The sequence below is a fragment of the Silene latifolia genome, chromosome X (genome assembly GCF_048544455.1).
Source record: "Silene latifolia isolate original U9 population chromosome X, ASM4854445v1, whole genome shotgun sequence".
Lineage (NCBI taxonomy): Eukaryota > Viridiplantae > Streptophyta > Magnoliopsida > Caryophyllales > Caryophyllaceae > Silene > Silene latifolia.
In genome coordinates, this window is record NC_133537.1 from 122,971,427 (window position 1) to 122,986,605 (window position 15,179).

A 15,179-nucleotide genomic window follows, 5' to 3' on the forward strand; every position below is an offset into this window, starting at 1 on the left:
TCACCCCTTACTCCAGATCTCTGTAAACATCCGTGTTCATTGGCATCCACGAGAGTCATTCTAGACATAGAATGCTAAGGGTAATGAGTTCTTAGTGTTCATGTCACTACTTTGTGTCTTGACATGACACGAGGTATTCGAACGGTTCCAATTTCCCATAAAAATTGGTGGCGACTCCACAAATGCAAACGGTTGTTCCCAAGTGCCCCCGTGGGCCCTCCGTGTCCACACTCCCCTAATCCCCCACTAATCCTAGTTAAGAGGCTACTCACTACTCATCATGATTATTATGCTAGCAATGGTGTTAAATATCACAACACAAGTGAACATGATGATTAAGCAAGATAATAAACAAGTGATTAACAAGTAAATAAAAAGGGATTAAGAGTGTTACCAACTTGGAGAGTAAAGATTAATATAAATAAAGAAGAATACTTGAATAAAGATGAGGACTTGTCACTTAATCTTCAAATACATACCCAAGAGATCCAAATGTAAACAACTTGAATTGAACATAGGAAATGGAAGAACAATAGAAGAAACCCTTTGATTGATGGTGGAGAGTTGTCAATTCCCCAATACAAACCCAAGAATTCTTCAAGTACCAAGCTAAATCTAAGATTGTATGAGAAAATTATTGAGAAAGATTAATGTGTAATTTGTGGAAAGATTCAAGACTAATCTATTCCTAATGAAGGCTTAATCTAATCTAAGAGGACTCTCCCTTTTTTAATTATTACAAATGGAGTATATATAGTGGTACATCATTAGGTTAAGCAAGGGTAGATTAGTAAATAACAATGCTTAAGTGTTGAATAAAGCTTTGGAAGTCCCGAGGGAAATGCGCGGATCATGTATCAACTCCCAAGGAAATCTGCGCGGATTGGCCTGAAAAGAAGGCTTGCTGTAGAACGATCCGCTCGTCCTGGCATCGGGATGCGCGGATCCTAGGTCTGGGATGTGCGGATTGAGTCTGGGATGCGCGGATTGCCTCACAGGGTTTTCTGAAATGGCAAAGCAGTTCTGGGACGCGCGGATTAAGTCTGGGACGCGCGGATCCTGGGACAGCTTGTCTATTTGGGCTCGGATTGTAAAACGGATATCATTTCCTCATCCGGACTCCTATTGGAGTGATTCAAAAGCCTAGACCACTTGATTTTTCGACGCCGTTTCATTTAGTATTTTTTCAGTGCCAAACAAGCAACTCTTGGTTTGGTTTCGAGCAATTTCTTCTTGTAATGGCTTCCTTTTCGTCATCCTTGCTTTTAAGACTATGATCCTTCTATATACTCTTTATTCCGACATCCTTGGTCATCATTCTTGCCTCCTCTTCATACTAGTCCCTCCAAGATCGTCAACAAGCTTCTGAATATGCGCGAGAGACGGGAATTTCGCCTCATTATCTTCTTTCCTACAAGACATATACAATGCAATTGGAAAGCAAAATAGGAAGGAATTGACGGATAAAATGGTCATGAAATACTATATTAGTATGCAAAATGGGTTCAATTAGGGGACTAAATGTGCGCAATTAAGAGTCACATCACTTTCTCTTCCTCTCGTTCCTTATTCAATGCTGCCGCTGCTCCACAAGTACATTGAGGGACATTGCTATAGTTTCCTAGCTCGTGTCAAATTGCTTTCAATCTAGTGTAATACTCCACAACTGATTGATTCTTCGCTTGTTTACAATCATTCAATTCACTTTTCAACTGGTGTACACGAGGTGCATTACCAGTTGAATAATGCTCCTTTAGTTCTTTCCAAACCTTTATTACCGTTCCTGAAAACGTGATGCTTAGATGGAGCCTAGGTTCAATTACATTACTTAACCATGCTTTTATCATCGCATTGCATTGACGCCACACAACTGAGTCAAGGGTCTCCTCTTCTCCTTCGGTGACCGACACTTTTTTCACAGCTCCCTCGACAAACCCCAACTTATTTTTGGCGTTGAGACCGTTCTGGACTGCGTCTGCCCAAAGGTCATAATTTTCACCACTGAAAGTTATTTGCATCAACGTCAAACTCGGACTATCAGATGGGTATAAGTAGAGTGGTGAATACAGATCAATCTGTTCGATTGTCTTACTTCCGTTTCCTTTCTTTCCTTCGCCACTTTTACCTTCTTCTACCACCATGATTTTGATTTTAATGTTATGAAAAATAATGTGTTTTGCGGAAGGTATGCTTAGGATCTAATTGCTCTTGATGCCATAAAGAACAAGAAGAATGTAAGCATAGAGATGGGAATTTTATGTATTATTGATAATTCAAGTCGTAACCCAATATAAGAACTTATATACACCAACCTAAAATCTTTTCCTAATTACACAATATACCATTAAGGTTATTAGTATATATACATTCCCATAATACCGAAGATACGATATTATTACGATGCCGTATAATATCGTATAATATTCGTCTATAATAACTATTGACCGGCTCCGAGGGAGTAACATCTTAAAGTACCTATGCATACAACCGTACTACTGTACAATACATATTGAGAGATGTGGATCATGTCATAAACGGTACTCTACGAAGACTAAAGAGCAAGAGTTAGCTGAATTGGTAAGAGCTCTCTTACCCACCATGAAGTTGGAGTTCAATTCTTACCCACGACATAGTTGACTCATTTGAACCAAAAAAAAATGAAGAATTAATGCTATTTGAGCATTGTTTTGTTATTGTGAACTCATAATTACCATTCTTAGAAAACAAATGTTGTAATTCCTTCCTTAATTGACTCCTTAACATGTACCCAAATGGGCACATGATAGAAAAACCGCATTCATTATTATGGAGTATTATACGAGTATATTTCATGAGAGTTGAGACCGTTGAGTAATAAGACGAATCTAATGCCCTTATTTCTTTAGACGTCCATGCTAGTTTAGGTTTGGGTGTAAAGAAACAAACAAATGCCCACGGATTTTGTGACTTCTGCATGGGCCCATGGGCTTCAACAAAAGTTGTCAACCAACACATCATCGATCATTCATTTTACGATGTATTAAAAAAGATTTCAGATTTTTAAAGCTATTTCCGTGTTTCATTTTTTCCTTTAAACTCGGTTTTTTCTCGGAATAAATTTGACTAGTCATAAACCTTTATGGGAGAGATGAAGATTTATTAATTGCCCGAGCAAGTGATTTGGTGAAGATAATAATAGGGCCCACTAATTTCTTGCAACTTTTATTAGATCAAAACAATTTTTACAAGAAACTATGGGCAACCGAGAGACAATATGGGCGCCCGCTGCCTTATCAATAGCAAAGCTAAGTCCAGTAAAAATATGAGCAGCTGCGCGAGCCCCGACATTTTAGGATACAAAAAATTTCTGAATCCGCGTTTGACCAAGCCAATAACATCCGTCCCCAATGTAACACCCCCATCTACCAAAGTACATTACCAAGGCCTACCTTAGTATATGAGAGCGTTACCATCTCGGTACCCGAGGTAGTTAATGTCAAATAGACAATAAAAGAATAATTAAATAACTTTATTGACTTCTTTATATAATACTGGTTACAACTCAAACAAAACCAACTACCTAGCAGCGGAAAAGTACAAACTAAATAAAACTATTGTCGTCTGGACTAAATGAACTCAGCGATGACTCTCTCCCTCCAATGATCCCAGCCAAGGCTCATCCATCATTAACACCTGATAAGACTACATGCTCACCATTTGCCGGCAATATCTAATGGATCACCGCAGACACATAACAGAAAAGAAACACAACACAACACCACACAAGGTCAGTAATAGTTACATAACAAACACAAATATGCAACATACAACACAATAAGCAATCCAATCAAGCCTCCTAACATTCATCAATCTCCAACTTCGAAAGCCAATGTCCAAACCATAGCTTAACACGACTACACACCGCAGTGAGTAGCCCTGCCAGGTTACCCATCGCCATTGTTTTGAGAATCCCGATTCGATCCTATGATTCTACGATTTTACGATCCAAAAATGTTTGTCCGATCCCGGATCCTACGATTCTATCAGGTTTGTAGAATCTTACGATCCTATTTATTTGAAATTTTCCAGAGGTAAGATCATAATATGATTATACGATCCTACGATCCGACTCCATAGCAAAAATATTAAAATAAATTTTTATATAACGATATCGTAAAATCCAAATTTCATGTCATTTGTAGAAACATGTTCATGAAATGATACTAAACTCATTAATTATCAATATTTTGGGTATAAATAAGTGTTTTGATCTTCAATTATATATTTTTACCAAATAAAAAACTATATTTAGTGAATTTGTAGAATCTTAAGATTCTACGATCCGATTCCACCGCTTCGATCCTACCGTCCCCATCGATTCAAAGTAGAATCCCGATCCTGATAATATTGCCCATCACAATAGGTAACCCACCCCAGCCAGTGGTAGACCGCAGCCTTGCCACCTAAAGCCTCACTCATCGCAACGAGAAAACCCAGATCATTATTAATGTGCACATCCCCCTTGTGACGGGAGCCACAAGAGTCGAACATGGGGGTGAAACCATCTCCCGACATGGCTCACAATATCAATCTCAATACTTCCAATACCACAATCACAATATCGCAATCACACTATCACGATACTATCATCCAACAATCACACACACCCAAGCAGTTAACTGCCTAAATATACTGAGTAAGGAAACCCTACTTGGCTAGCAAAATCCGGCAATCACAATCAATGTTTAGACAAGCTCCTCTACAAATCCGTCACCTAGACAAACAATAAGATACTACCATTACTACCATCATTCCATAACAATACTACCAAAAGCACCAAATAACCCAAGCCTAGGGTTAAGACAATATATAAAATGCAATAAAGATTATACCAAAACTTACAATCCAATCTACATAGAAATGATAAAATCCGACGAACAAAAGCCAAATCCTTGCTTGGTAAATGATAGAGTGATTAGGGAGAGTTTAAAGAATGTTTATTGGTTTTAGAAACCGTTTAACGAAATGATTATCGAAATATAAATATCTCCCTTATCATTCTAATCAACCCGCGAGAAATAATTGTATCCGACCGGACACTCGGTCAAGTACCCTACATACACGACCAAGTGCTCCAGCAACTCGATCGAGTGAACCCAAGTCAGTAGTCTGACGAGCCTAAGAACCTCACTTAGTCACCTGAATTCGGTCGAGTACAACACACTCAACCGAGTACCCCACTTACTCGACCGAGTAACATAAGATCAGAATATGTAGTGTTATAGTCTTCCCTTCTTAAGTATGAATTTCGTTCTCGAAGTTCACCCTCATACCTGCATAACATATACACAATCCACTTTACCATCCAACATAAATTAAACTTTCTTCCTCCATTCTCGACACTAACTCAACCAACAACGCCTACCCCAACAACAAATACCATAGAATAGCGTACCTTATTCCATAATACTATCGAATACCAACAATACAAGGGCCGCTAACTCTGTCTTACTATCACACCGCTCACTAGCAAATCCAATACCAATACAATCCACCAAGCAAGAACGACTACCAAAATGAAATGTTACATTCTACCACAGTAATACTACGGTTTTCAGGTCTTAGCTTACTCGGTCGAGTAAGACATACTTGGCCGAGTAAGTCGTCGAGTGCGTTTTGAACAGGCTACTGTTTAGGCGCACTCAGCCGAGTTGTGAGGAACTCGGTCGAGTAGGGCGTACTCGGCCGAGTACTTCAGGCACTCGACCGATTACCAGGTCTGACGGGTTATTTTCCGCGGTTTTGATTAAAATAGTTGGAGAAATATAAAAGTGTGATTAGCAGTTCTAATCATTTTCTTTTAAACCTAAACTACGTTCAACATTCTCCAATCATTTTAATCACTTCCAAGGCTAGGGTCGATCATTTGGATTCTACATCTCTTGTCCGTGTAATTTTAATCAGTAAGTCTTATACCTTCGTTAATTTGTTGCAATTGTTATAGTATGCAAACCCTAATTGGGTGATTTAGGGGGTTTTGGGGTGATTGGTCATTTGATGTATGGTATATTTATTGATTGTCGCTATAATGGGTGAGGACTTCGTAGAGGAAGCGTTCTAACTTGTCTTGTGGTGATTTCTTGGAATATCTAATTAGGTAGGGTTTCTCTACTCAGTTGGTTGTGTAATTAATTATAAGATGTGAATGTGGTTGATTGTCTGGTGTTGTCATCATTGCGATTGAGTTTATACTACTGATTGGTTATTGTTATGGGACCATTTTTGGGAGATGGTTCCAACCCCATGTTCGCCTTTTGTGGCTCCCATAAAAAGGGGGATGTGCACATTAATGATCTGGGTTCGCTCATTGCGATGAGCGGGTATTTGGTGGGCAAGGCTGTGGTCCCCCACTGGTGGTGTGGGTTTCCCGTTGCGATGGGAACCTGGCAGGGCTACACACTTCGGTGTGTAGTCGGTTACTGGTTACTCTTGAAGTTTGGAGAATCGATTGGTCTCAGTTGATTGGATTGTGTTTATTTTTCGTCCTTATTTTTAATTGTTCAGTCCACTAGCCCCGTTTATTATTTTCAAAACTGTGGTGATCCATTCGGGGATGGTGAGCAGTTGGCTTAGCAGGTTTTGGACGTTGATGTAGCTCGCGGGATATGGATGGGCAGAGTCATCACATGTTTTGTAGTTCTAACTTTCGGTGAGTTTAGATATTATCACTACTTTGGTTTTGTTTTATGCCTTTTGGATCTTTGAGATTTGTATTTCCTTTTTCCTTAAAGTTAATTATTAAACTTGTTTCATTATGGTAACTATGATGCATACTTCTTCGGAAAACCAAGATTGTAGTACCTCTATAATCTAAGGTGGTCTTTGCTAAGGTACTTTGGTATATGGGGGTGTTACAAAGTGGTATCTGAGCGACGATTTACGAACCTAAAACCAATGAACAAAATGAACATAGGGTGTCTAACTAAAATGAAGCCGGGTAAGAATTGTTTGGAGTTACCGCAAAGGTTTGAGAGTATAGACACAGCCACCCGCCCGTTGGTTTCGAGGCGGCAGCACTTCTCCTACAAAACTTTGGCGCGAGGCCAAAGCACGTCATGGGCCGTTACCGATTTGAAAGGCATTAAAACTGGTGAAAGGTTCGAGAAGCCTGCTTTTGTGGAGTCGCCACCATTTTTTATGGAAAATTGGAACCGTTCGAATACTTCGCGTCATGTCAAGACACAAAGTAGTGACATGAACACTAAGAAATTCGTTACCCTTAGCATTCTATGTCTAGAATGACTCTTGTGATGCCAATGAACACGGATGCTCACAGATATCTGAGTAAGGGGTGAGGGTACGTATTAGGAAGCTCTTTATTTGAACACCTAATCCTGCCTGCCTCGATAACGGCCTCTACTAATGATCAAAGAAGTTATTTGTATTCGTCATGTCGTCAATTGTATGCATGAAATGCAACAAACATGGAATCCTAGCATTTGAAATTAGACTATGTCGGTAGACAAACAATTTAGCACTCAATTGGGTCGAAGTTGGGAATTTAGATTGATTACATGTGAATGCCAAGCAAGTAAATCATACATGAACGATATGAAATAAATACGAAGAAATAAATAAATTATAATTACAATCGATTATAATGAATTTACGTCATAACTATGCTCAAAAGGAAGGATTTGAAAAGAAAACAAGATAAAAGAAATTATAATATGAAAATATGTCGAATTAGAGGGTGATAATACGAATAATAGCCGATTAGAAACCTAATTAGAATCCTACGTCAAAACGAGAACGAGTTTAGAGGCAGAAGCTAGCCCAGAACAGGCGCTGCAACTCGTGCGTCCTCTTAAAGAGGTGCATCTCCTGTTGCGGCTGTTCTAGAGCTGCGTTGTGACTGTAAAAGTCAGACCCGCGGGTTAGTTAATGTTCGTTGGTTGTTTTATATTGATTATTCATGCACAACTCGAGTATAAGTGTGGACGCTGGGCCATGGGGGCGCTTGGGACAAGCGTTGCATTTGTGGAGTCGCCACCAATTTTTAAGGGAAATTTGAATCGTTCGAATACCTCGTGTCATGTCAAGACACAAAGTAGTGACATGAACACTAAGAAATCGTTACCCTTAGCATTCTATGTCTAGAATGATTCTCGTGGATGCCAATGAACACGGATGTTCACAGAGATCTGGAGTAAGGGGTGAGGGTGCGTATTACGAAGTCCTTTTATTGAACACCTAATCCTGCCTGCCTCGATAGCGGCCTCTACTAATGATTGGGGAAATCGTTCGTACTTGATATGTCGTCGTTTATATGCATGCAATGCAACAAACATTAGATTAATCCTAACACGTGAATTAAACTAAGTCGGTGAACAAGTAATTAGCAAACAATATGGTCGAAGTTGGAAGTTAAATTAATTACATGTGAAGAAGAAATAAATAAACCATACATAATAAATATGATAAATAAAAAGCAAAAATTAAAATTACAATAAATTATAATGGATCAATTGATTTACGTCAAAAATACACTCAAGACGAAAATTTGGAGAAAAGAAAGAAAGTGAAAGAGTTGAAAATTAAAGTAACCAAAATAATACAGATTAAGAGCGATATTACGGTTAATAGGCAATTATGTACGTAACTAAGGATTAGGTCAAAGCGAGAGCAGAAGTTCAGGGACAGAACTCATCCCAGAACAGGCACAACATTGTTGCGTCCCTTGGAAGAGGCGCAGCAATCACTGTGTCTGTTCCTGAATTGAGTTCTTGCTGCGAAGTCAGAACCGCGGGTTGGTTAATATTTATTGGTATGTTTTATGATTGATTATTTATTTTTGACTCAAGTGAAGGTAATTTAATGAGTTAATTACATATGAAACCGTCATAAAAGAAATGAACAAAAATTAAAACGAATTAAGAATGAATTATAAACGAATTAAGACGAATTAGGTTTTGTTTACGAAGACGGAAACTAACTTGAAAGGATGTGATAAATTGGAAATAAACAATGGAAATATGTACAAAGGATGAATTCTAGAAACTTGATATGAACAAATCGAGTTTCTAAAATCCGGATTTGATTTAATGACGAAAAACCCGCGAATATCGATTATAAGGGATTTAAGTCGTAAATAAAACATGATAATTAAAAGGAATATATTAAAATTTATTTTATATACAAAGAAAAGAAAGAAAATAAAAAAAGAAAAGAAACGAAACATAATGAAAAAACCGAGGAAGAAGAAGAAGAGCAGAAGCAGCAACAACCTCTGGAAGAGGCGCAGCAGATGCTGCGACCCTTCAAAGAGGCACACAAGCTGCTGCGTTTCTTCTCGACGTCTGGTTGCTGCTGATCCGTAAAAACAGTTTGATAAAAGGGTTTTTAGAAGTCGGTTTTAAATATATTTTTGACGTAAATCTTACATTAATTGATACAAAAATAAAATACAATAAAAAAGATGGGATTTACACCCTCAGACTTACACGTTTGACGAAACGAGATTAACTAAGTTAACGTTTAGTGATTGCTCGACTCGAATGTATGAAGAAAGTGCCCTCGTTAGAGGATTTAGATTAAATTGATTGATGTGTAGTGGTCAAATTGGTCGGTCATGCAACGTGACCGGAACTCAAAATGATCTGAGCTTACGTGGTCGATTGATCAAGCACGTAGGCGTTGAAAGCTTAGAGCACGGTCTTAGAATGCAAAGGGAGAAGAGAAGGGGGGACACTCGCGTGAAAAATATGTGGACCGAAGGTCCCTATTTATACTAAAAAAAAGTGAAGAGTTTAAGAATGACTTAAACTTTGGAAACAAATCACGGAAAAAAATCTGAAAATAGGCAGAAACAAGCTGGAGAAGGGGCGCAGCAGCTGCTACGATCCTTCCAAGAGGTGCAGCATCTGCTGCGTCATTTCCCCATAGGGTTCTTCCTGCGGAAGAAAGATTTCCGCGTTTCTTTTATGGAATTGCGGTAGATCTATACTTCCTTATTTCTTAAAATATGATTTACGAGATATATTTTAACAAAATATATAAAATTAAATTATGGAATAAATATCTGGAATACTCTAGATCATTCCGACTCGGCATTTTAAACGGTTTCTTAGAAAATGAAGCAGTTTTTGACCCGGACTCCAAATGAACTCTAATTACTGTCAAAACGACCGTATCGGCGCCTAGATGATGACCAATGGGTAGACACAAGTATTTGAGCTATCACTTGATGATAAACTTATGGATTGTCAGAAATCGTTCCGTGTACCAAACATGCGGTGCAATCATCACTGGGTAGTTGGCGGGAGGTGTAGAAATGAGGTATCTACAGAGCCCCCACTTTGACTGAGGCTTGGATAAGGCGAAAGTCAAAGTATAGCCATCAGTTCAATCGAAGATTACAACCTGACGACTATGGCGACGCGAGGCGGCTCAAGGGGTCTGAGCCAAGGACCTGTCGTCGGGAACATTTTAGAGTCTGTTGACTTCCAGAGTGGGTCGTTTAAAGTCCATTAGACTATGTAAGGAAGCTTTCCAGCCATAAGAAGAAATCATATCTGAGACTTCTTTCCCGAGATGTTTCCGGAGTTGCGTAGGAGCTAAGGTTAAGCGTAGGAGCTAAGGTTAAGACCTAAAAGATATATAAGGATTGTGCTAGGGTGTGGGACCCTAAAGGAAAACATCGACGAGAAGGCGGCCTAAAGGTAACCAAGGTTGGGTGAAGTGGGTGCATACTATCTATATAAAGAATACCACTTGGAAAGATTATGAACCTACTATCACTACTAGCTGGGCATGGAGAAGACTATGTGCTGTCAAAACTCGTTGAAACCGTGGTTGTATGATGAAGCCTGGAGAGACGGTGGGTCCGATTATACGGTCAAGCTTGGCTTGGCTATAGTTGGCTTGTGGATGCAGGCCCCGATGTACTGGTATTCATGGATACAGAATAGGATTATCTTTGCCAAAACACAATTTTTTCATTTGGCTTGTAGCTCATAAACGCCGCTCACTCGGGATAGATTGATGAGATCGCACATAACACGCAGTAACAGTGCTATCTTTGTCTTTGCTGATGAGGAGGACATGAATCATCTGTTCTTTAGTTGTTCTTTTAGTAGGCAGTGTGTGAGGCTGCTTGAGGACTGGTTGAGTATTTGCGTGCCTTACCAGGGGGTCATTGATTGGTGGATAGCAATTATGGAGCGGTCATTGCTGAAGAAACAAGTGGTTGCAGCTGTTGTTGCACACTTAATGTACTTGATTTGGCATACTCGTAATCGATGTAGGCTTGAGTCTGTCATTCCTCTACCTGTTATGCTTATAAAACAGGTGAAGGAATTATTACAATGGAGAATGAGATATAGTCGTGTGAAAATTGGTTCTAGGAGAAGTCAGGAATGGGTCAATAGCTTGTGTTAAAGTGTAACTAATTAGAGGTGTGTGTACCGCTAGTTGTCAAATTTTTTGATGAGCTTTATTAATATATACTTAACTTTCCCCAAAAAAAAAGGGTAACCAAGGTTTGGGCGTATGAACCCTCAGAAAAGGTGATCCTAAAGGAGTATGATCCTATAGGTAGAGGTTAGGTGTGTGAACCTGGGCGGTTTGGGAACCTAAGAGAAGGTGGGTATGAGAACTTCTGGAGAACGACACCTTTGCCGAACTCCATGAGAAAACAAATAGAATTGAGGACAACAAGGCGTCGGTAGAAACTGCTGGAGGAATTGGCTTGCATCGGTCTCAAGCGAACTCTCGTCGGGGAATATGTTGATGATTCTTTCTGGATTGAATCATTTCCTGGGAATCTGCTTGCGTCTGCTTCCAAACAATCTTCGTCTCTCGAGAAGCGCAATCGGCTATCATGAACTCTCGGCGGGAAAATAATAAAATATCGATAAAGGTGTGTCTTAAAACACCGTCAAAGAAAATGAAGGGGCTTGACTGATAGTGGCGCGTCCTAAGCGCTGTTGGAAATCCGCTCGTTGCAAGCGAAATCCTGATAAAGATCCTTGCTGGGAGATAAATCATTCGTGACGATTTTGCAGTCTGTCTAGCAAAAATACGGGTCCGGGCGAATGATAAATGCCCAAATGAACCAAATATATGATGTAAGGTGTCGGCGAAGAGGCGCACAAAAGATGGGCCCACAAATAACGAACTTATAACAAACTTTCAAAAATTGAGCTGGAAAAGTGCTGGGGAACAGGTGCAGCAAGAGCTGCGGTTCTTGGAAAGGGCGCAGCAGGTGCTGCATCTTTTCCTGGGCTTGTCCCTGTCTGAGTAAAAACATGATAAACCGTGTATTATTCATAATTAACAAAACATAAATCTTCTCTAAACTCTCTCAAATTCCAACCAATTTCCGTCAAAATTTGATCAATCCGTCCCATTAATCATGACTAATAGAGGTATGCATCACACTCTTGCTTTTAATTCTCGTTTTTGATCAATTAGAGTCGAAAAAATTAGGGTTTCCCCTCCCCTTTATGTCGAAAATTTGGGGGTTTTGCCCTTAATGGATTTGTTTGATGAAATTGACATTAGAAATGGATAATTGGCAATGTTAGGAACATAACCATGTATTCTTTTTTAACTTTCGTCAAGTATTGAACATTTGAGCAAAATTGAGACGGTTTTTCAGCTGTTTCGAAAAATGCTTCGAAAATGCCTTTAGGATTGTCCATTTTGATCAAATTTGATTTTCTGGAACCCTTGTGTAATGGGTGAACATCGTACCATGTCGGATTTTTGATTTGTGACGACTTTTTCAGGACACTTTTCTAGGGCATAATCGCTATTACAGCGAAATGCTGCTGAAATTTCGACTCAAACCCATGACTAGGCTTGAACTTAGACATGAGTGGTCGGGTTTCGAAAGAAATGGCCAAAGATGGCAAGAAAAGGCCACTTTTAGGGCTTAAAAATGCTTGAAACGACCTCATCACGGCTTGTCGCGGCTTGACCCAGCCTAATTTACTTTAATTGTGCAGGTGACATTCCTTGTACGTCGAGGAGGGCTCCCATGGATGTGGACGTAGAATTTGACCCTTCTCTCGCTCTTGTAGGGGGTGAGAGAGAGGAGGTGGTTGAGGAGGAGGCTGAGGAGGTCCCGAGGCGGGCCAATGTGGGACGTGGTGGTCGCCAGCTAGTAGGTACACCCGAGTGGGCCAAGAAATGGGATGGTAGACATCTAATTTGAGGGGCAGAGAGCCACCTGTCCTACATGACGGCGAGGAGTCTGGTAAATTTCAAACATGTCGTTATTCCTTATTTTATTTCCTATTTGTTTGCCATTTCATTTCTCATTTGTCTCGTGCTAAAGATAGCATTATTTCGAATTGATATAGGAGGCCGAGAACATGAGGTCCTTTTCTGGCTACTCGACGATGATGACGCCTTCGGGAGATTGTCGAAGGAGGAGAAGGCCATCGTTGAGTTGGGAGCCTTCGGGGCCTTGGTGGGAGCGTGGAGGGCGATCAGGGAAAGGAAGATTCGGGCTAACCTTAGCCTGATTCGAGCTTTCCTTGATCGGTTCTGGGACACGACCTCGACTTTCCATATGCCTTTCGGAGAGGTCGGGGTCACTTTGGAGGACTACGACATGATTTCGGGTCTGCCGTGTGGAGAGGAGGCTTTGGTGTGGCCGTCGACGGCCATGAAAGCGGACTCAGCCGAGGCAAGGAGGATGATCGGCCGGAACCTGGCGGAGGGTGCTGCCAGCGTTCCTGGGTTGGTGCCGAGTTCTTACGTCAGGGACTACTTTGCGGGTAGGACCCCGGTGACGGTGACGATGGATGGGAGGAAAGTGGCTCCTCCTCCTTGTACTACGGAGCAGAGGGCCCGCTTGTGGCTGTTTTGGTTCTTGTCTTCGATTTATCTCGGAGACAAGAGGGAGAGGCTGTCGACGAAGCTTCTTCCTTTTCTGTCTGACTTCAGTAGCCTAGGTCGGTGGGACTGGGTTACTCCTGGCTTTCCGGTCCTCACTCGCTACATGAGGGTCATGGTACGTCCTAAGCTGATGGAGAAGGGGACTTCTCCTGCTACTGTCGGTCCTGGACTCTTGTTGGAGTTATGAACCTTTTTGCATTATGAAAAATCATTACTTCTTTATTTATTTCTATTTCTATCAAATTATGAAAGATCATAAATGATTATCTTTGTTTGCAGGCGTGGGTGTACTCCTACTTTCCTGGCTTCACGCCCAAGAGGATGGAGCCTGAGCCGAGGGCGTACCCCGTCGTGAGAGACTGGGTGGTGTGTCGTAGAAAGAGCCAGTGCTCTTCTTACGATGTCTGTCGGAGGGGCGTGAATGCCCTGAAGTTGGAGAACGTAAGTACCCTTGATCCTTATTTGATTACCTTTCTTTTATTTATGTATTTTATTTTAGAAGCGATCATAGGAATGACGCCCCGTTTGCTTATTTTAGTGGGTGCCTAGACCTTGGGAGGACTACCCTCATGCTCCCGCTTTCGAGGCTGAGGTGCTTCGTCCTAGGAGCTCGAGTCGGTTGTTGCTGAGGACGCCCATGGGACCTGTGTGGTACCTGGGCGAGCGTTTGCCTCGGCAGTGCTCTCGTGACACCTTCACGGTTCCCATCTGTTGGAATATGTGTCCTCCGACAATAATTCAATCACAACTGTCGATCATGATGATCACATATTTAAGTCTCATTTTAAGAATACATGAGGGATGTAATATTTTACAGTTAACTGGTCCACACATATCGGTAATGATTGGCTGACTAGAGTTTGACATTACTGTCGTGCGACGGTGGTGATCAGTTGATCCCCTTGGGTCATATCTAAAGGGTAACACTCTTAATTGAATATTTAATTGGTCGTATGACGATACGAGTCAATTAAATTGCTTAAAATTGACGGACGATTTTGGAAGTAATATTTACGTATCTCATTATAATTTGATTAAATAAGATACGGTCTAAGTAATCGAATTGTTTTATTACTTAGATGAAATTATTATTTACGGAAACAATTAAAAAGGAATGAATTGATTATTATAAATACAGAATGTTGTAATTTATGACTCGGGAACCCATTACGGTATAAGTAATTATGAATTACTAGGTTAACTTTATAAGTGACATATTTTATTAATATGTTGATTTTTAATTGTTAAAAATACATTTTATATACCTAATGTCATGAAACATGTTACATGTG

The 15,179-nt window shown here is 40.4% G+C and overlaps 1 protein-coding gene across 1 annotated transcript; it reads right to left on the minus strand.

Moving 5' to 3' along the window:
* Nucleotides 1-1,631: 1,631 nt before the first annotated feature.
* LOC141618243 (uncharacterized) lies at nucleotides 1,632-2,141 on the minus strand. The gene has a single exon (XM_074435343.1). It carries the CDS (start codon nucleotides 2,139-2,141, stop codon nucleotides 1,632-1,634), a length of 510 nt encoding a protein of 169 aa, XP_074291444.1.
* Nucleotides 2,142-15,179: the final 13,038 nt, after the last annotated feature.

What these genes read in the sequence shown, in the direction of transcription:
- LOC141618243 (XM_074435343.1), bottom strand. Translation starts at nt 2,141, where the DNA reads ATGGTGGTAGAAGAAGGTAAAAGTGGCGAAGGAAAGAAAGGAAACGGA.